This window comes from Schistocerca nitens, chromosome 5, assembly GCF_023898315.1.
Source record: "Schistocerca nitens isolate TAMUIC-IGC-003100 chromosome 5, iqSchNite1.1, whole genome shotgun sequence".
Classification (NCBI taxonomy): Eukaryota; Metazoa; Arthropoda; class Insecta; order Orthoptera; family Acrididae; genus Schistocerca; species Schistocerca nitens.
This window is the reverse complement of record NC_064618.1, coordinates 204613158-204634505: the sequence shown is the minus strand read 5'-3', so window position 1 is coordinate 204634505 and position 21348 is coordinate 204613158. Positions and strand designations below refer to the sequence as shown.

The 21348-nt window shown below is 42.6% G+C and overlaps 1 protein-coding gene across 1 annotated transcript in view; it reads left to right on the top strand.

Annotated features, from left to right (window-relative positions):
• LOC126260342 (sodium-coupled monocarboxylate transporter 1-like) overlaps positions 1-16080 on the top strand; it is a 39282-nt gene extending 23202 nt beyond the window's left edge. The window contains exons 5-6 of the mRNA XM_049957666.1: positions 4298-4452; positions 15936-16080. Coding sequence (XP_049813623.1) covers positions 4298-4452; positions 15936-16080 — 300 coding nt within the window. The remainder of the gene's footprint in view (positions 1-4297; positions 4453-15935) is intronic.
• The last annotated feature ends 5268 nt before the right edge of the window (positions 16081-21348 follow it).

The following is a 21348-nucleotide window of genomic DNA, read 5'->3' as shown; positions in this document are numbered from 1 at the left end:
CATTCCCTCTCTACTAGGAATCCAGTTCCTAACCTATACCCATTCTGTTGAAGACAATTCGGAGCATGTTACCATATTACTTATTGTGATTCGGATATTTAAGTATTTTATCGAATTCATTTCCATATATATCTTGTATTCAATATGGTCATCGCTCCCAATATTGTTAAAAACGTAACTTGTATAATTGCCCTTTAACCAAATCACTGCGTTATTTTTTGCCTGAGGGTAGTAACTTTCTTCTGGTCTGAAGAAAATGTTAGTCGGTACATTGTTTGCTGAAGTCGGAACACTGGTCACAAGAAACGTACATTTGCTGCCAACACAGTAGCCTTTCAGTAGGCCTTACGTTTGTATGGTCGCTGGGTAACGTCTTCTTGACATGGGTTCATATCCTGCATGTAATTCTCAAAACGCCTCTGCTCAGAATCCGTAGGTATCGTTTGTCTAGGTTCCTCATGCGCCAATAGAAGCTTGCGATATCAGTACCTCATTGTAACCACCAGTTACTTATTTTACAAGTAGCGAGCAAGACGGTATTGGAACACAGTGTTTCAGAAGCATCCATCACGACGGATACAGATTCAGGACTGTATCAACAGTGACCACGAACTCAGTGAAGCTGCCGAAACTGCATTTCCATAATTTCTTCAGTAAATCGGTTTCACCAGTCTCAACCAGGCCACACATATCCCATTGCAATACCTGATTTGTTGCACAACAGTAAACGATTCTTTTATTAAATTTGCGTTTTTCGATGCACTTCGCAAACTACATGCATGTATGCTAAATAACAACTTTGCAGCTGGCTGTAAGTGCCCTCAAACGGGATCCAGCAAGCTGTTAAAAAGCGCTTCAGGATGGGTTTCTATGGTTTGGTCGTATAAACCTCATGCTAAAATGGTTTAAGACCACATAACCTATCCAATTATTAATTTTAATCGTTCTGTCGCTCAAGCCAGTGGAGTAAGCTGCAAGGAATGACATGGAGTTTCCTATGGCAGTAATCTTTTTCATGCATGCTATCAGCAATCACATTTTGCATAAATTTAGGAACCCCGGCTACAAACATCCTTGTATCTTCACCAAGGAAAAACGCAGTCGTTTCTTCGATATATGCAACTGAACAAGTTCTGTGACACACTCTCTCTCTCTATATCACACTATTGGGATGCAATTAACGGAAATACATAACACGACAAGAAACCGAAAGAACTACTTAATCAAATTGAAAATCTTGGAAATTGGTTAAACTGAATAAATAATGATGAAACAATTTATACCAACAGGGCAAGTGCGAGAGGAAATCACGGAAGAAACGAGGCACGCTTTTTATTAGTTGGCGAATGCCCTAAGCGAGAATAACACGTTTGAAGCTGAGCGCTGTATTACGAGATATTACCAGAGTTGGACCTTCAATAGTGGCATGCATGCAATGTAGATGCAACGCAACGGATAAACCTATTTAGGTTATACCAGACGTTAGTTTACACCGTCTCTCCCCGTCATTGCTTATCACAGAGCATGAGCGAAAGAGCTCTCTCTTCTTTCGTCTGTTGCATGTGCAGTTACGGGAAGAATACTGCTTTGTGTAGTGGACGATCTGATGAGTGATGTCACGGTGTTTTCGAAACTGAACAATGGAGCTGAATAAAAATTGAATGCGCCAGCGGGCGTGCAGCAAGACACTATCATCAATGTCTCCATCAGGCTTACGGGTAATCCGTATTGTCGTGTGGAATAGTGGCAAGATGGGTGACCGTCGTATCGCGTAAATGGACAAAGATCAACGACTAACGATTTGCAAGGTGGCCCGAGAGAAAGGATTAGAGCATATGACTGCTTCACATTCCGAAGGACCTCTTGGACATGAGAAAAAATCCACCGAATGATGGAGCAATGTCCACGATTCGACGCTGTTCGTACCTCTCGGAAAGAAACGAACGTGAGGCTTTCTCACGCCATATCTTTACGCTGGCTGTTAATGGACGACATCGTACGAGCCACACCTGAAATGTTAATCATATCAATGATTCCGTCATTTCATTCGTCAGAATCTCAGCAAAGTGGAAATGAGGTCTATTTTCATTCCGTTGTACAACTGTGATGGTGTTATCCTAATGCATACCATTCCCCAACTGCATTCCATAAATGCGCTTTGTTATTGTTCGTTTTTGGAACAAAATCTGCTACCAACTTTGAGAAAGAAGTACGGCACTTTCCGTATAACCCACCAAGCAGTTTTCACGAAATGTCAGGGTACATACATCGCGAGTTGTGATTCCACTACTCGATAGATGGCACTGTGGAAGCGCTGTACCATTGACCATACTACCCGGAATTAGACGCTTGCTACTCTGACTTTATACCAGATATGTTACACAGATTCGTGGGGCACTACGAGGTGCATTCAAGTTCTAAGGCCTCCGATTTTTTTTTCTCCCGACTGGAAAGAGATAGAAACATGCGCATTGTTTTAAAATGAGGCCCCGTTCATTGTCAATACATCCCAGAGATGGCAGCACCGTACGGCAAGTGGAATTTTACCGCCAGTGGCGAGAATGAGAACTGTTTTAATTACTTAAAATGGCGACGTTTTCCTTACTTGAACAGCGTGCAATCATTCGTTTTCTGAATTTGCGTGGCGTGAAACCAATTGAAATTCATCGACAGTTGAAGGAGACATGTGATGATGGAGTTATGGATGTGTCGAAAGTGCGCTCGTGAGTGCGACAGTTTAATGAAGGCAGAACATCGTGTGACAACAAACCGAAACAACCTCGGGCTCGCACAAGCCGGTCTCACGACATGATCGAGAAAGTGGAGAGAACTATTTTAAATACTTAAAATGGCGACGTTTTCCTTACTTGAACAGCGTGCAATCATTCTTTTTCTGAATTTGCGTGGCGTGAAACCAATTGAAATTCATCGACAGTTGAAGGAGACATGTGGTGATGGAGTTATGGGTGTGTCGAAAGTGCGTTCGTGAGTGCGACAGTTTAATGAAGGCAGAACATCGTGTGACAACAAACCGAAACAACCTCGGGCTCACACAAGCTGGTCTCACGACATGATCGACAAAGTGGAGAGAATTGTTTTGGGGGATCGCCGAAAGACTGTTGAACAGATCGCCTCCAGAGTTGGCATTTCTGTGGGTTCTGTGCACACAATCCTGCATGACGAACTGAAAATGCGAAAAGTGTCATCCAGGTGGGTGCCACGAATGCTGATGGACGACCACATGGCTACCCGTGTGGCATGTTGCCAAGCAATGTTGACGCGCAACGACAGCATGAATGGGACTTTGTTTTCGTCGGTTGTAACAATGGATGAGACGTGGATGCCATTTTTCAATCCAGAAACAATGCGCCAGTCAGCTCAATGGAAGCACACAGATTCACCGCCACCAAAAAAATTTCGGGTAACCGCCAGTGCTGAAAAAATGATGGTGTCCATGTTCTGGGACAGCGAGGGCGTAATCATTACCCATTGCGTTCCAAAGGGCACTACGGTAACTGGTGCATCCTACGAAAATGTTTTGAAGAACAAATTCCTTCCTGCACTGCAACAAAAACGTCCTGGAAGGGCTGCGTGTGTGCTGTTTCACCAACACAACGCACCCGCAAATCGAGCTAACGTTACGCAACTGTTTCTTCGTGATAACAACTTTGAAGTGATTCCTCATGCTCCCTATTCACCTGACCTGGCTCCAAGTGACTTTTGGCTTTTTCCAACAATGAGAGACAATCTCCGTGGCCGCACATTCACCAGCCGTGCTGCTATTGCGTCAGCGATTTTCCAGTGGTCCAAACAGACTCCTAAAGAAGCCTTCGCCGCTGCAATGGAATCATGGCGTCAGCGTTGTGGAAAATGTGTACGTCTGCAGGGCGATTACGTCGAGAAGTAACACCAGTTTCATCGATTTTGGGTGAGTAGTTAATTAGAAAAATTCGGAGGCCTTAGAACTTGAATGCACCTCGTACAACCGCGCCATTCTAACTATTAACACAACTGCCTCTGATAAAGGTTTCCTCCATCTTCCACATTGCTGGCAACTGGTTAAACGCAAAGCTAGTGACTACTTTCAAGGTCAGTAAAACAATGAAACTTGTTTCTGCGTCCTATCTCTTGTAAATAAATATTTGCCCCTTTCGAAGATCTTACACTCTTATATTAGGAGTTAAAAACAAAGAAACGGCATGGAATTCAGCAACAAATGGCTGTGATTTCTTTTGTGTGCCTGCTCGCTGATGTGAAGTACTTGGAGGGTTGTCTACTGAATTTATTTGCGGTGCAGGGCGGCCTGAAGGCGGTGGTGTGGACGGACTTCCTGCAGAGCGGAGTCACGCTGGCAGCCTTCATCGCGGTGCTTATCCTGGGGGTGGTGAGCGCCGGTGGCTTCGCAGAGGTGTGGCGGACCGCCGACGAGGGCGGCAGGGTCTCCTTCTTCGTGTGAGTAAGCAAAGTGCGACACTGCACAGTATCATAGCAGGTAGGCTATTAGGCAATAGACTTTGCAACAAGTCCATTTTTAATGGGATGACACTCTCAGAGGATAAAATTACATCTGGCGAAACCGGACATTTGTTTCTGACAGATCTTGAGCTGATTAGCCATAGAGTTGACGCTCGGTCCTTTGAAAAGTTGTATTAAGAAATATCTGCTACTGGCCATGCGCTCCTGAGGCTTAGTCCGGTTAAATGAGAAAGAAAGAAAACAGAACACACTAGTTTGTAACACGTATGGGAATTCGATTGCTCTCTACCCGACTTTTCCCTACTATTTCTGTCTATCTTATCCTCCCTCTCTCTTTGTTCGTCTCTACCTCATTCCTCCTCTCTCTTTCTCCCTCCCACTCCATCTCCTTCTGTTCTCTCTCTCTCCCCCATCTCTCTGTCCAACACCTCCTTTCCCCTTGCTATGTCTCTCTCTCTCTTCATCTTCCCCCTTCTGCCACACTCTTTCTGTCCATTATCTCCTCCACCATTTTTATGTCCATCTTTTCCTGCTCCACTCTCTCCATCACCTCCCAGACCTTTCTCTGTCCATCTCCTCCTTTCCGATTCTTTTCTCCATTTTATCCCCTTGCCCCACTCTCTGGCCTTATTTACTTTTCTTGCTCATTCAGTTTACGTGATACTATTCTAGTCAAAACTGATAATGCATATACAGAACTTGCGTGTTTGCCAATAAAAATTTGATGTAAATCGGTAAAGAACGTTTCGAGATTTTTGGTGAAGACGTTTCCGCTTTAAACTTTACATATTTAATTACATATTCTACATATTTAGGAAACAGGTATATAAAAACACACATTTACACCAATACTACGTCGTGTCACCATTTAGAAACAAGCGGTGAAGAATTTTCGGAGACTTACGATGTTGTAAAATAAGAGTCACGTCTTTATTTATATAGATGTAAATGCTAGTGTTTTTATACACTCACTGTAGTAATACATAAAAGTACAGGTGAAGTCGAATGCAATATTGTCTCAAAATTTCAAAAGAATATGTTTAAGACTTTCGGAGGTTCAAGATTTTGAACAAAAGAACATGAAAGGTTTGCTAACTTCTTTATTAATATATATGTATTTAGACATTATATGGCGCTCCAGTAGGTCCACAAAAATGCACGTATTCGAATGCAACGTATTATCAAAATTTCAAAGAAATCAGGAAAGAATTTTCTGAGGTTTACGATTTTGTACAAACGAACATTTATATTTTTATTTATATAGATGGTTATCTTATTTTTATTATTACGGTGTTAATTAATACAAGTATCAATTAATAACATTTTACTGTACAATTTTCTGACAAGCATCTCTACTTATTGCATCCTCTTTGAGTGTACCGTCATGCTCCATTATTTCGCTGACGCGGTTATTCCAAGAGCACCTGCAAGGTGGTTTCAAGTCAAAGCTTTTCCTAGGCCACAGATGATTTGGCATTCTCAAGAAGTGCCTATAGCACTATAACAATTTTCTTTCAGTTCTGCCTACCAGAGGTTTTTACTACAGCTTCACTTGCCATCACTCTAGTTCTTACGTCATCGTTAGCTTTTTCCTCCAGTCTTGATAGCCTGGCACTCCTTTGTAAACGATGCGTTTCTACGACTAACATTCGTAGTTCTCATCCACAGCTTAGGACCGATTCAACCACTAGCCCATCCGCTATTTTCTTATTGTTATTAGAAATATTCTTGTCCTATAAAAAAGAATTCACGCACCCTATTACTTTTCTGTTTCGCTGTATTCTATAATATACCTCCGTATTACTCAATCCACTTTTGTCAATTTATGCCCATAAATAGCTAATTTTCTACCATTACTGCACCGTCATTGACGTGAAATTTAAAATTTCTAATGTATCTAACCTCTTCAGAAAAAGAACTTAATATTTTAGTGTTAATTTGTTTTTATTCCATTTTTTAGATATAATGTAAGGTGTCAGGCAAATCCAACACCTTCCATGAAAACCCTGACATGATAAGCAAATCCAGTAGTATGTCACATAGCTCCGAATAAATCGTGACATTAAATTAACCAAAGTAATACGAGTAACGAGTGAGCAAATGGAATACCACAGACTAACATAAGAATGCCTAAATGCATGTTATACCTTCCCACCGTGAGACAGACGCAGTTCCGAGGGGAGAAGCGAGAACAGAAGCCGAGAGCAGAACCGTGTTAAGCAGGAAGGCCCTACGATAAGGGATGGACGGACACCCACGTCGCCAGCTAGCCGCTAGGACGACACCACCCGCAAGTTTTAGCGTGAGACTTTTTTCGCGTCTCTGTTACGTTAGGACCACCCCCCAGCCCATGGTAAAAGCTAGAGCCCTCCAGAAGAACAGTATAGATCTTACGATAACACAAAAAGGGCTTCACCAGCTGCAAGTTTTAGCGTGAAACTTTTTCGCTTCTCTGTTACATTGCAAACTTTAAAAACATTGCCCCACCTCGAAAAGTATAACGTTTCTCATTGTATAGACAGAATTTTTGTAGGCAGAGCTTAAGGTTAACATTGAGACCCTGATTGGTCAGATGAAAACACAGCCAGATAGTATTTTTTAACCAACTTCGGTAAATTGTAGTAAGGAGAAGTTAGAAGAGAGTTGCTTCCGAGAGGGCGAGGTGAGCGGAGCTGTGCTGCCCGCCGCCCCCTGACGAACACCGACAAGGTAAGGAACGCGCGCGCTGCCGCATAACAGCGCATAAAGCTTCACTCAGAACTGCAGAAGTCCCCCTTTTTGCGTAATACTAGTGTCGATCGTTAATTAAAGCTCATGGTGTTCACATTTGCCACTTGAAGTAAAAATCTGAAATGCGAAGATTTTTCTGTTATATAGTTATTGAGAAGCCACATCAGCCACTGTAATTTACGACAAGTTAGATAAGTAATTAAAGATAATTGAGGGTCACTGTAGAGCATTTTGATAGTTTTCTCTTTTGTGAAACTTAATTTAAACCTAGATTATAGATGTGATATGGCATAGGTCATCCTTCGATCCATTGTAGAACTTGGAAACCCATTCAGGGAATATTCGTTCACATTTTTGTTGAACGCAGTCGGTTTTTACCATCCTGTATTAAAAAATTTCCTTTTATCAATAGTGCAATTTATAAACGATGTTTTGTGAGTAGAATAAAATTTCCAATGGTAAACTTAACTGCTTTTTCGACGTTATTTTACCAGCTAACTAAAAATAGGAAAGCCTTGAACCCTTTCCACTAAATTTAGTTAGTATTAAGTTTCCTTTACAGGGAGTGCAGTGGAGCTGACGCTGAAATCATTAAGTATTTGGTTATATCATCGCTAGTCTCACTGAACTCTTCTGAATTCTACATGTCATGTGTGGTCTGACGTCTCCTTACCAGCAACAGGTCCCAGGTTCAAACTAGTCAATTCCCTAAAAAACACGCTCAGAGCGTCGTTGCGCGAAAGTGGTAGGGAGACACGATATAGAACAAACAGACACCACGCAGAATGTTTAGAATAACTAATAATTTATATATTCTTTTTGGGATAAGCGTTAAAGTTATTAACCTACAATTACCAGTTATTCCGTTTTTATTAGTCCTTAGTTGTCATATTTCTGACATAAACGTATCATGAACTCAAGATCGTATTCACCTCGTCATAGGATGGCTTGATCATCAGAACAACCTTACGAAAACAACTGCACATCGTCCTAATGTATTCCCAGTTTGCGAGGCTTCCCTTTACATTTTCGAACCTCAGGAAGTTTTTACAGACCACCGATGCAACCCGCAAATAGGAGAACAAGGATTTGGCATGAGGGTTTAGTACCCTAGGACGGTTGACTACACTACGTCTAAAGAGACCACCTCCTACGATAAGACTTTGTTAAGAATTAGCAATAAACTAACCATCAGCCATTAAGGAAACACTGTAAACGCTATTGAAGGAGAATTTGGTCCAAGAGCAATTCGATTTTAGACGGAATACTTGTGCTATCATTGGAAAAAGACTCTTGCTAATTGTGGGCGAGATGTTTATAGAAACTGGAAGCTATCGATATATGTGTATTTTACATACCTGGTTAAGGCATTTAATGATGTGGCTTGGGATAAGCTTGCAATTAATACTCGGGAAAAGAGAGTGGAGCACTTACGAACTTACTAAATATCGTCGATGAAAATTATTATTGCCTATACAAACCGAAACATACTTCATGGGCATTTAACTGAAACCATCTGAACAGCATTACCAGCAATTATCCTAATTTTTATTGCACTCCGAGGAGCAAGTGCCAGCTGCACAGAACCAGGAAAGAAGTAACACAAGGTTTCTGACTGTGTCCTACCCTTCGTCAGTCTGTACTTGGAAAATAGGATTGACTCTTGATGACCAGGGGGTAAAAGCTGAAGGTTTTTATATGAGGTGGTAGGAGAGGAAGGAAGAAGTTTCAGAACCTTGTCAATGTGCTGGAAAGCAACAGGTGCGGTAACTGGAGACGCAGGAACCGGAGACGCAGTAAGACTTGGCATCACAGCAGATGTCAAGGAAGACAGTGGCCAACACGTGAGGTGGCTGCGTCCGCTGACACGATACAGCTATCAAATACAGCGGATGGCCACTTGTCAGTCGCTCTCACGTTTGGTCTATGAAACCTTTCTCTACGCGTCATACTAAGTCCGACTTTGCTTTTGTGCTTAATGGATTTTGCCCACACTCTGGACCGGTTTACAAAGCTTGTCGTCAGATTTGCCTTTGGATTCAAAAACTTCCATGAAGATATAATTCAACACGTCGCCCGTAACCAGACAAAATCGACAGACAAAGGTAATTTACGGGGGACACCAAGGAAGTGTGGCAGTAACGTTACTAACTACACTGTGTGTAAATGATGTAGTAGTAGCTCTTTAAGGCTGCTAGCAGATGGTGCGGTTGCATATAGGAAAGTACAGTGCTAGAAGACTGTGCCGATTTGCTGAATTTCCCGCAGAAAATTGATGAATGGTGCAGTTTCTCGCAGCTGACCCTGAATGTGAATAAATGTACCACTTCCGCATACATAGAAAATAAATCCACTGATGTGGATGTATACTTCCGTATAATGACCGACTGAGGGAATAGTGTCTATCGTAAAATATCTAGGAATACCTATCCAAATCGACCTTAAGTGGGACGACCACATAAAACAAGATGGCTATTTATACCCGAAAACCGAGCGAGATGGCGCAGTGGTTAGACACTGGACTCGCATTCGGGAGGACGACGGTTCAATCCCGCGTCCGGCCATCCTGATTTAGGTTTTCCGTGATTTCCCTAAATCGCTCAAGGCAAATACCGGGATGATTCCTTTCAAAGGGCACGGCCGACTTCCTTCCCCGTCCTTCCCTATTCCGATGAGACCCACGACCTCGGTGTCTGGTCTCCTTCCCCAAACAACCCAACCCCAGTACAAAACAAACAACACATACCCGAAATCTATATATGCTAGAGCAATAAAAACCAATTGGATTGCGAGTGACTGCTGTGTGCCGCTGTTTCCTTATATTCTACGGTCGCTGTGCACAACAGTTCCTTATGGAATCAAAGTTGGTACAAAGTAGGAAAAGCAGACGCCAGACTGAGATTCATAGGAAGAATTTTCAGAAAATGAAACTTATCCACGATGAAAGTGGCTTATAAGGTGATAGTTCGACCGATTCTTGAGTGTTGTTCAACAATATGCTATTCTTGCCAGGTATGTCATGGGATCGTCTTGTCAGTGCGAGACAGTTACAGAGACATTAAACCATCTTCAGTGGCAGACGCTACAAAAGGGGTGTTGCGCATCACTAAGAAGTTTTCTAGTGAAAATCCGATAGAAAACTTTCCGGAAAAAGCTGGAACACACATTATCTCCTCCATAATACATATCCTGAAATAACCACAACAAGAGAATTAGAGAAATTAGAGATACTACAGAACTTACCGACAGTCATTCTTCCCATGCGCCATTGACAAGTGAAACAGAATATGAGGGATCAGTTAATGGAACCAGAAGCCACACACCGTTAGGTGGCTTGCGGAGCATGATGTAGATGTACACTATGTGATCAAAAGTAACCGAACACCTGGCTGAAAATTACTTACAAGTTCGTGAAGCCCTCCGTCGGCAATGCTGGAATTCAATATGGTGTTGGCCCACTCTTAGCCTTGATGACAGCTTCCAATCCCGCAGGCACACGTTTAATCAATTGCTCGAAGGCTTCTTGGGGAATGGCAGCCCACTCTTCACGGAGTGCTGGCCTGAGGAGAGGTATCGATGTTGATCGGCGAGGCCTTGCACGAAGTCGGCGTTTCAAAACATCCCACAGGTGTTCCATAGGGTTCAGGACAGGATTCCGTGCAGGCCAGCCCATTACAGGGATTTTATTGTAGCGTAACCACTCCGCCACAGGCCATGCATTAAGAACTGGTGTTCGATCGTGTTGAAAGATGCAGTCGCCATCTCCGAATTGCTCTTCAACAGTAGGAAACCAGAAGGTGTTTAAAACATCAATGTAGGAATGTGCTGTGATAATGCCAAGCAAAACCACAAGGGATGCAAGACCCCTCCATGAAAAACACGACCACATCATAACAACACCACATCCGACTTTTAGTGTAGGCACTACACACGCTGGCAGATGACGTTCACCGGGCATTCGCCATGTCCACATCCTGCCATCGGATCGCCACATTGTGCACCGTGATTCGCCACTCCACACAACATTTTCCCACTGTTCAGTCGTCCAATGTTTACGATCCTTACACAAAGAGAGGCGTCATTTGGCATTTACCGGCGTGATGTGTGGCTTATGAGCAGCCGCTCGACCACGAAATCCAAGTCTTCTCACCTCCCGCCTAACTGTCGTAGTACTTGGATTGGATCCTGATCCAGTTTGGAAATCCTTTGTGATGCTCTGGATAGAAAGCTGCCTATTACACATTACCACCCTCATCAACTGTCGGTGACCTATGTCAGTCAAACAGAAGAGGTCGACCTGCACGCTTTTGTGGTGTACGTGTCCTTTCACGTTTCCACTTCACTATCACATCGGAAACAGTGTACCTAGGGATGTTTAGGAGTGTGGAAATCTCGCGTACAGACGTATAACACAAGTGGCACCCAATCACCTGATCACTTTCGAAGTCCGTGAGTTCCGCAGAGCTCTCCATTTTGCTCTCTCACGATGTCTAATGACTACTGAGGTCACTGATCTGGAATACCTGGCAGTAGGTGGCAGCACAATGCACCTAATATGAAAAACGGATGTTTGTGGGGGTGTCCGGACACTTGCGTTGTTATTGCGTCCGTTTTCAATTTTATATCTTTTTACGACGGTTGGGTTGGATATCCAGCCACTTTCACACATCGGATGATGTTCCACAAGGGTGAAACGCGCCACCGATATTAACCATGACTGTTTTTGTTTTGAAATTATGTAGATAAACGTTGATGAACGTCGCTTCAAGTCAGTTGTTCACCGTGTGAATGTTATGGCCGTTATTGTGGTACTGAGTCAACTACTTATCGGAATTCAAGAACTACTGTACCCACCCAAGTTCCGAAAAATCACCTTAACAACTCATGCATCGAAGTTACTGAAAATAATAATACAGGGTGATTAAAAAGTCAGTATAAATTTGAAAACTGAATAAATCACGGAATAATGTAGATAGAGAGGTACAAATTGATAAACATGCTTGGAATGACAAGGGGTTGTATTAGATCCAAAAAAATACAAACGTTAAAACAATGTCCGACAGATGGCGCTTCATCTGATCAGAATAGCAATAATTAGTATAACAAAGTAAGACAAAGCAAAGATGATGTCCTTTACAGGAAATGCTCATTATGTCCACCATCACTCCTCAACAATTGCTGTAATCGAGGAATAATGTTGTGAACAGCACTGTAAAGCATGTCCGGAGTTATGGCGAGGCCTTGGCGTCGGATGTTGCTTTCAGCATCCCTAGAGATGTCGATCGATCACGATACACTTGCGACTTCAGGTAACCCCAAAGCCAATAATCGCACGGACTGATGTCAGGGGACCTGGGAGGCCAAGCATGACGAAAGTGGCGGCTGCGCACACAATCATCACCAAACGACGCGCGCAAGAGATCTTTCACGCGTCTAGCAATACCCTGCGTCTAGCAATACCATGTCATTCCAAGCATGTGTGTCAATTTTTACCTCTCTATCTACATTATTCCGTGGTTTATTAAGTTTACAAATTTATACTGACTTTTTGATCACCCGGTATAAGAAGAATGGAAAAGAAAGCTAAAGATTTGCTAGACGACGATCAGTTTGGCTTTACGAAAGACGATGTCACCAGAGAGACAGTTCTGACGGTGCTGTTGACAATGGAAGCAAGATTGAAGAAAAATCAAGGCACTTTCATAGGATTTGTCGACGTGAGAAAGGCGTTAGATAGAATCAAATGGTGCAAGGCGTTCGAACTCCTGAAAAGTTGGGGTAAGCTATACGAGAAGACGGAATGACGGAAATAAAAGACACGTTCAAGAGGGGGATTAATGTTCAAGTTGAATGATATCAGTGATACGATTCGTGATGACAGTGCTATCCTCAGTAAGAATGGGGAAGAATTACAGGATGTATTGAATGGAATGAACAGTCTAGTGAGTACAGAACTTGAATTGAGAGTGAATCGAAGAAAGAAGTAATGCGAAGTAGCACTAACGAGAACAGCGAGGAACTTAATATCAGAGTTTGGAATAAGAAACAGGCAAAGGAGTTGTGCTATCTAGTCTGCAAAATAATTCATGACGGACGGAGCAAGGAGGACATAAGAAGTTCATTAGCACTAACAAAAAGGTTATTCTTGGCCAAGAGAAGTCTACCAGTATCAAACGTAGGTCTTAATTTGAAGAAGAAATTTCTGAGAATGTGCTTTTGGGGCACACCATTGTATAGTAGTGAGACACGAAGTGAGAAAAATAGAACAGAAGAGAATCGAAGCCTTCCTGATGTGTTGCGAGAGAGGAATGTTGAAATTTAGGTAGACTGGTAAGGTCAGGAATGAGGAAGCACTCCGCAGAATCCTCAAGGAAAGAAGCATATAGAGATCAATGAGTAGAAGAAGGGCCAGGATGGCTGAACATCTATTAAGATATTAGAAAGTTACTTTAGTGGTCCAAGAGGGAGCTACAGAGAGTAAAAACTGCAGATGAAAACAAATTGGAACACAGAAGCGCTAAAGAAACTGTATATGCATGCATATTCAAATACAGAATACGGCGCTGCGGTCGCCGACGTCTATGTAAGACAAGTGTCTGGCGCAGTTGTTAGAACGGTTACTGCTGCTACAATGACAGGTTATGAAGATTTAATTGAGTCTGAACGTAGAATTGTAAGCCAGTTTGTGTACCCTTCATGATTGCACGACACAAAGCTTTACACCTCGCCTGGGCCCGTCAACACTGACATCGGGCTGCTGATTACTGGGAAGTTGTTGCCTGGTTGGACGAATCTCGTTTCAGATTGTATCGAGCGGATGGAACTGTACAGGTTTGGAGACAACCTCAAGAATCCATGGACCCTGCATGTCAGCAGGGGATTGTTCGCTGGTGGAGGCTCTGTGCTGGTGTGGGGCGTTTGCAATTGGAGTGATATGGGACACCTGATACATCTAGATACGACTCTGACAGGTGACACGTACGTAAACATATTGTCTGATCAGTTGCACCCATTCATGTCTACTGTGCATTCCGACGGACTTGGGAAATTTCAGCAGGACAATGTGACACCCCACACGTCTAGAATTGCTACAGAGTGGCTCCAGAAACAATATTGTGAGTTTAAACACTTCTGCTGCCCACCAAACTCCCCGGACATGAACATTAATGAGCATGACTGGGATGCCTTGCAGTGTGCTATTCAGAAGAGATCTCCAGCCGCTCGTACTCTTACGGATTTATGAACAGCACTTCAGGATTCATGGTTTCAATTTCCTCCAGTTCTACTTCAGACATTTCATATTGCGGCACTTCTGCGTGCTCGCGGGGGCCCTATACGATGTTACGCAGGTGCACCAGTTTCTTTGGCTCTTCAGTGTATATCCGCCATGTAACTGAGGACGCCGTTTTGCATGTGCTACCAGTCGGAAGAACTAGAAAAAAAATCCTTGATCAAAAAGGTGAGGAAAGCCCTAGATGGGATTTCTGACTGCATTGAGCTCACTGGACGGCAGTTTTCTGGATTAATTCTGTACCCTGCTAAAGGACGCGCGTGATAATAGCTTTCTTTTGGACACTGGGTAGTGTTTTGTACAAGTGATCTGCGGTATGACATCGTTAAAGTGGAAGCTAACGCAGCTTCATGTTCTGCATAGAATCCAATAGGGACACTATCGGTCAAAGTAGGAATATTTAATTTCAGTGATTTTATCTGTTTCTCACTCATTTTCTGTGCTTGGTGAAGAAGTGAAATGGGGGAGTACTTTTGTGTCTTCCATTGTAAAGGAACCTTTGATAATGTACCGGGTGATCAAAAAGTCAGTATAAATTTGAAAACTGAATAAATCACGGAATAATGTAGACAGAGTGATACAAATTGACACCCATGCTTGGAATGACATGGGGTTTTATTAGAACCAAAAAAATTCACAAGTTCAAAAAATGTCCGACAGATGGCGCTTCATCTGATCAGAATAGCGATAATTAGCATAACCAAGTAAGACAAAGCAAGGATGATGTACTTTACAGGAAATGCTCAATATGTCCACCATCATTCCTCAACAATAGCTGTAGTCGAGGAATAATGTTGTGAACAGCACTGTAAAGCATGTCCGGAGTTACTGTGACGGCGTCGGATGTTGTCTTTGAGCATCCCTAGAGATGTCGGTCGATCACTATACACTTGTGACTTCAGGTAACCCCAAAGCCAATAATCGCACGGACTGAGGTCTGGGGACCTGGGAGGCCAAGCATGACGAAAATGGCGGCTGAGCACACGATCATCACCAAACGACGTGCGCAAGAGATCTGTCGGACAATTTGTGACTTTAGTTTTTTTGGTTCTAATAAAACCTCATTTCATTCCAGGCATGTGTCAATTTTTACGTCTCTATCTACATTATTCCGTGGTTTATTAAGTTTTCAAATTTATACTGACTTTTGATCACCCGGTATATCAGCTTTTTTGTTATTTCTTTGCAGCACTCAGCCGAATTCTGCTTGAAGATAACTAACGACGAATTTTTCCCCCTTAAAGATAAAGACTCTAACGCTTAGCGGCGTATTATGTAAGTGATTATTTTTTTTTACTTACTAGTTGTAAACTTCAAAACGCCAGTCCTTTCTGGACGTAAGAATTAGTCGTTGCATTTTGAATATTTTTCCTGCATATTTTGGATTTGCCACGACATGACTGGATACTAAATGTCTTTTCGCACTTTCTATGAGCAGGATGACCCCGGACCCCTTCGTTCGGAGCTCCTTCTGGGCAGTGGTGATCGGCGCGACGGGGTCTTTCGTAGGAGGCTGCGCTGTCCACCAGGGCATGGTACAGAAGTTCATGTCGCTGCCGGACCTGGCGGCTTGTCGAAAGTGAGTTCTCCCAGAGGACGAGAGGCACCCACATCTGTAGCCAATATCAGTAGCGCAGTCCTGTGCATTGGCACTAGACTCAAGAGGTGGTTTGTTCATATCTCCATTGTTGATTGTACATAGAATTTTTACCACTAGTATCTAGCTGGGAATGGGGAGGAGACAGCAGCGTGAAGTTTCTGATCGCCAGACTTCGCACATTTGTCCTGAATCAACTCCACATCCCTCCGCTCTGTCTCATAGAGGCACCTGACACTGTTGCTGGTAATCGGTCCGTCATATTGGATGTTCAGCCTGCCCATCCCTTTGGAGGTATTCTGTAGGAGTTGTATATGTGCCAGCACCAGATTTCGTTCTGTCCCTTACATACCTAACAATATACACTTGACACTAAACTTTCAACCAATAATTGAAGACTTGAGTTGGAGGAGCGCAATATCGAACTACCTTCAAAAATGTCTAGCTTAGAAAGACAATGATGAATACTCTTGATGATAACTTCCCTAAATTTATGGGAATTTAGCAGTAAGATATATGAAAATGGGTGAAAGTTCTGTATACGAAAATGGAACACTATAGTAAACGTTATGGATTTTTCCAAAACGTTAGTTTTGTGTTAGTGAAGCCCATAGGAGAAATGATCTTAGAATTCCGTGATAAGTTTCAACGACTTACACACAGTACTATGACACAAAGCATTTATCACTTGGGATAAATCAGAAAAATATCACAAATTATTTCTTAGATTTAGGAAACAGATAAAAGACATAGTGACCTAGTTCTAAAACTGTACCTGAGGAAGGGTAGATGGGAAGCAATATTGTTAAGAAGACATCCCATACTATCAAAAGGGGCTATGCTTTAGAGATGACGAGCTCATGAGAGATTATTACTATGGTGGACATAATGGCCAAGACATTCTGCTAGAAATTGTGGGAAATAAAGATGTCTTGAATTCGTTATGAGAATTACTTTAAGTAAATTTATTCATGTAAATTTTAATTTAAGCAAAGCAGACAACATGAATTTCTAAAGTCTTCCAGTACACTGAAAAACAGGAGAAATAAAGATTGACATGTTTTCGTAGGCATGGAAGGCAGGTTGCATTGCACAATATTTGTGAGATGTTAAATTATTCAAAAGGAGAGTGGCCAGTTGAAAATAGAATTAAAACAAAAAAGTAACTGCCTAAAAGTAAACTTAATTACTGAAAACTTCAGTAATCTTGGAGTAACATAGCCAACACTAACAAAAATGTACATAAAAAGTCACAGTAAACTCTAGATGAAAGAGTTCACAAGTGGCATCGAAACATTAAAATGTTGCATAAAGTGGAAAAAATGAACGTTTAAATGAAGAGCGAGATATATGGCAGTGTGTGACTTTCATAGAACACTACGGTTTATGACTCAGTCAACATAGTAGAAGTCAGTGAGTCATCTTGAAACCAGTGCATAATTTTGTAGTGAAGCGTTTAATACGCAATTCAAACTCAGCATCGTATGTTCATGGAAACGTCACCAAGCTTACATTTATGAGTGAAAAATAAAAATGAAAACTGCACGATGATATTCATTTGATAAAAAGGTATCAAAAGTAAACATAATCAAATTTTAGTTGAGGATATGGCGAAAAACGTAGAGAAAATTGTGTTATACTGTAGAAATGCACGTTCATTGAAATAAAAAGAGATCTTTGATAAGGATACATTATTTTTCAGTAAAGGCTATCTTGATAACTCTACGGGGTGATTCTCAGAACCCTTCAAAAACCTCCGAAGTAACTTAGATGACAATGAGACAAGTGTTTTATTATAAGGCACGTGGGGTCGAAAGTGCTGGGAAATACCCCAAGAGTTACAAGTTCCACAGTTCTCATCATTTTTGAAGTATTTCCTTACATTTGCGACCTCATGTGACTTGTCTAAGCATCATCTATGTCGCTTTGATGGTTTGGACCTTTAATAAGAATCACCCTTTAGAGTTATCAGGATAGGTTTTAGTGAACAATAGTGTATGCCTTGTCGAAGATCTCTCTTTATTTCAAGAACGTAGTATTACTACCCTATAAATTTTTCTCAGTGCCATCTACGTCGCTTAGGGGTTTTTTAAACGTTAATAACAATCACTGTGTATGCTATGTGACACAGGTTAAAGAAAGGGAAGTAATACTTATAGTGTTCGGTTTCACAGCTAATGGCATACTAAGACTGTTAGTTTCTCACTCTGGCTATTCAGAATAGTTTGTGGTTCCAGTGGACGCATACCCTCTGGGCGTCAGAAATGCGTTACAACCACATAGGCGTTCAATCGTCAACAGATGAGGTGTCCTCAGGTTTCGGGCACCCATCTACCAGGCCAGCACTGTGCTGTCGGGCTTTTCCAGGCTAGGTCTGTGCTGTCGGGCATCATTATTCATCACATAAAATTGAGATCCATACATCTGCATCCCTGCAGGTATGCCAAAACACTGTGGCTAGCGAACAGTCACGGGAGGGCAGCTGGGCTGCAACCAAGTCATGATCTCGATCTCTGCTACGGAGTTCATGCGCTAGAATAAACTATCCAAAAATATATAATGCAAGCCCACACTCGCAAGTAGGATCATCATCAGACGGGTATGGTGAAGGCTATTAAACTTCATAAATGGCAGGGACCTGGTGCGACCGGAATGGTTCTAATGGCTCTGAGCATTATGGGACTTAACTTCTGAGGTCTTCAGTCCCCTAGAACTTAGAACTACTTAAACCTAACTAACATCACACACATCCATGCCCGAGGCAGGATTCGAACCTGTGACCGTAGCGGTCGCGCGGTCCCAGACTGTAGCGCCTAGAACCGCACGGCCACTCCGGCCGGCGCGGCCGGAGTGGTGCTTGGGTATTTTAAGAAGATTCTCTCCGCCCTTTTTATGTACCAGGTGCGGTTCCAGCGGCCGGAACGAGTGCAGTTCGCTCGAGGTGAGATACATGGTACAGTCGCACTGTCGTGACCGCCATCTCGCATTGTTGTGGCCAACAGTTATTTTCGACGTCAACGAGCAATAACCAGTCACAGACATGAGGTGGCAGCATCAGCAGAAGAGGGTATATAAAGCGTGTCAGGGGTGCGGGGTGGGAAAACGTTGCAGCCGTTGTCGTAATGCGGAAACCGAGCGAATTATCTGACGTCCAAAAGCACATGATCATTGGCAAATTGGCCAAGGGTGGAAGGATTTCCGAAACGATTAAGTTTGCAATCTGTTCGCATGCCGCCGTGCACGACAAAATGGCGTTGTCCCAAACTGGCGCTATGGCTTCTGCAGTAAACTGCGGGCCGTAAATGATAGGCATGAACGACAGCTGTGGAGATGTGCACTGGCGAATAGACCTGTTGATGATGAGCACCTGACAACCCAGATGAACCATGGCGGTACCATGATGTGTCCTCAACGACCGTTCAGTCACCGTTGCCATTTGCCTCCGTGGCAAGTGCCTGGTTCGTGCACTTATTTATAATGTTGTTCATGGGTAAGGAAGGCTGGAATCTGTAAGTCTCTACCGCAACTGGACGACCAATGTGTGGAGACAGGCTGGCCTTTTCAGATGAATGATGATTTATACTGCATCAAACAAATGACCAATAGCGCATACGGCATGCAATGTCTTAAATCAAAAACCGTGCATGCTTTATGGGGTGGGGAATGTTTTCGATGCATTCCCTGGCTAATATCTTCATTTGGAAAGGCACAATGGATCAGCACATGTATGTATCTATCCACATGTACCCCTATATGCAGTTTGTTTTTCCTAGTCACAATAGTATCTGCTAGCAAGACAGTCCAACTTGTCATACAGCTCATAGTGTATACACGTAGTTCGAAGATAACGACCATGAGTTTACCGTACTGCCCTGGCAATTTAAGCCCAATCGAGACTCTATGGGACCACCTCGATCGGGATGTTCGGGCCTAGGATCCTCAACCGAGGAACCTTGCCCAGCTGGCAACAACATTGGAGTCTGCATGGCTTCACATCTCCGTCCGTCACCTCCAGAACTTCATTAGCTCTCTTCCTGTACAAACCGCAGCGGTCCGCACTGCAAAAGATTGTTACGCAGGCATTTGACAAATGGCTGTACTAATGTGACTGGACACTGTATGTAATGATAGTCATTATCCATATTAAAATACTATAACAGGATACTATTCGTCTGCTCCACTCATGTTACAGTTCTCGCCACGAGTTTCATTTATGAAGGGACTAGTGGGTTGCCCAGCTCACAGATCAGCGCCTCTCGAAGGCGGTGACAGGCTCCTTAAGGCAGACGTACGACCAGCTGCCGTCAGTTTTCTACTTAGAACACGTAGGATGGCTGACTGCATCCATTCTTTAATTTTCCAACGATTTGACTATGCGTAATATCATCCAAATGTTTTGCGTAATACCATCCAAATGTGTCTGAATAGCTATCTTCCTTTCGTGTGACAGGGTGTACAAAATGCAAACAACACGTGGTTAGAGTCACTGCCAAAGTTCTCTGCCTCACTATCTGTTACAGGTGAGCAAACAGTCATGTAGTACCATAAAATGCATGTAATATGTTCAGAGTTGTTCTACTACTCTTTAGTTTGTACAGTATTCTCGTGACGTAATACGTGCAGATAGATCTTGAGGATACATTAAGTAATGGATGTTAGTGTACCTACGTAGGAATAAAGATGGATACCTTCTTCAAAGATGAGCAAAAAGTTGGTGACCATAATTAATCTTAATATGATGTAAAAAAATGTTGTAATGTATCTCTTGGATGTGGAACAGCCGACCAATCCAGTGGAAAATATTTTCCAGAATCGTAAGAAAACTACAGTGGACCATAAACAATTCTCACAACTTTCAACGGACATTATAACTCTCACCAGTGGTATAAGAAAGATTTTGCCAGACCAGTTAAATTCAAGTTGAGTTGCAAATACACTAACGGAAAAAAGTCGCAACAACAAGACGGAGTTGTTCGAAGTAAACAGAAGTTAATAAACGTGTTTCTAGATCTGAAAGATTTCTCCATTCAGATTAAGCGTCAGTCGTGTAAGAATGCGTTAGTAGCTCCACTTTCAGAATGCAAATCCCGTTTGCTTTAAATACACGCTGTAAAGCTCATGAGCGTTGGTTACCTTTGTGACTGGACTTCGTAAGCTGATGGTAGTCAATAACGCCTTTAAGGCAACAAAGGCGCCAGTATCAACACCTCACAGAGTTTCAAAGACGTCAAGTAATAGGGCTACGAGAAGCTGG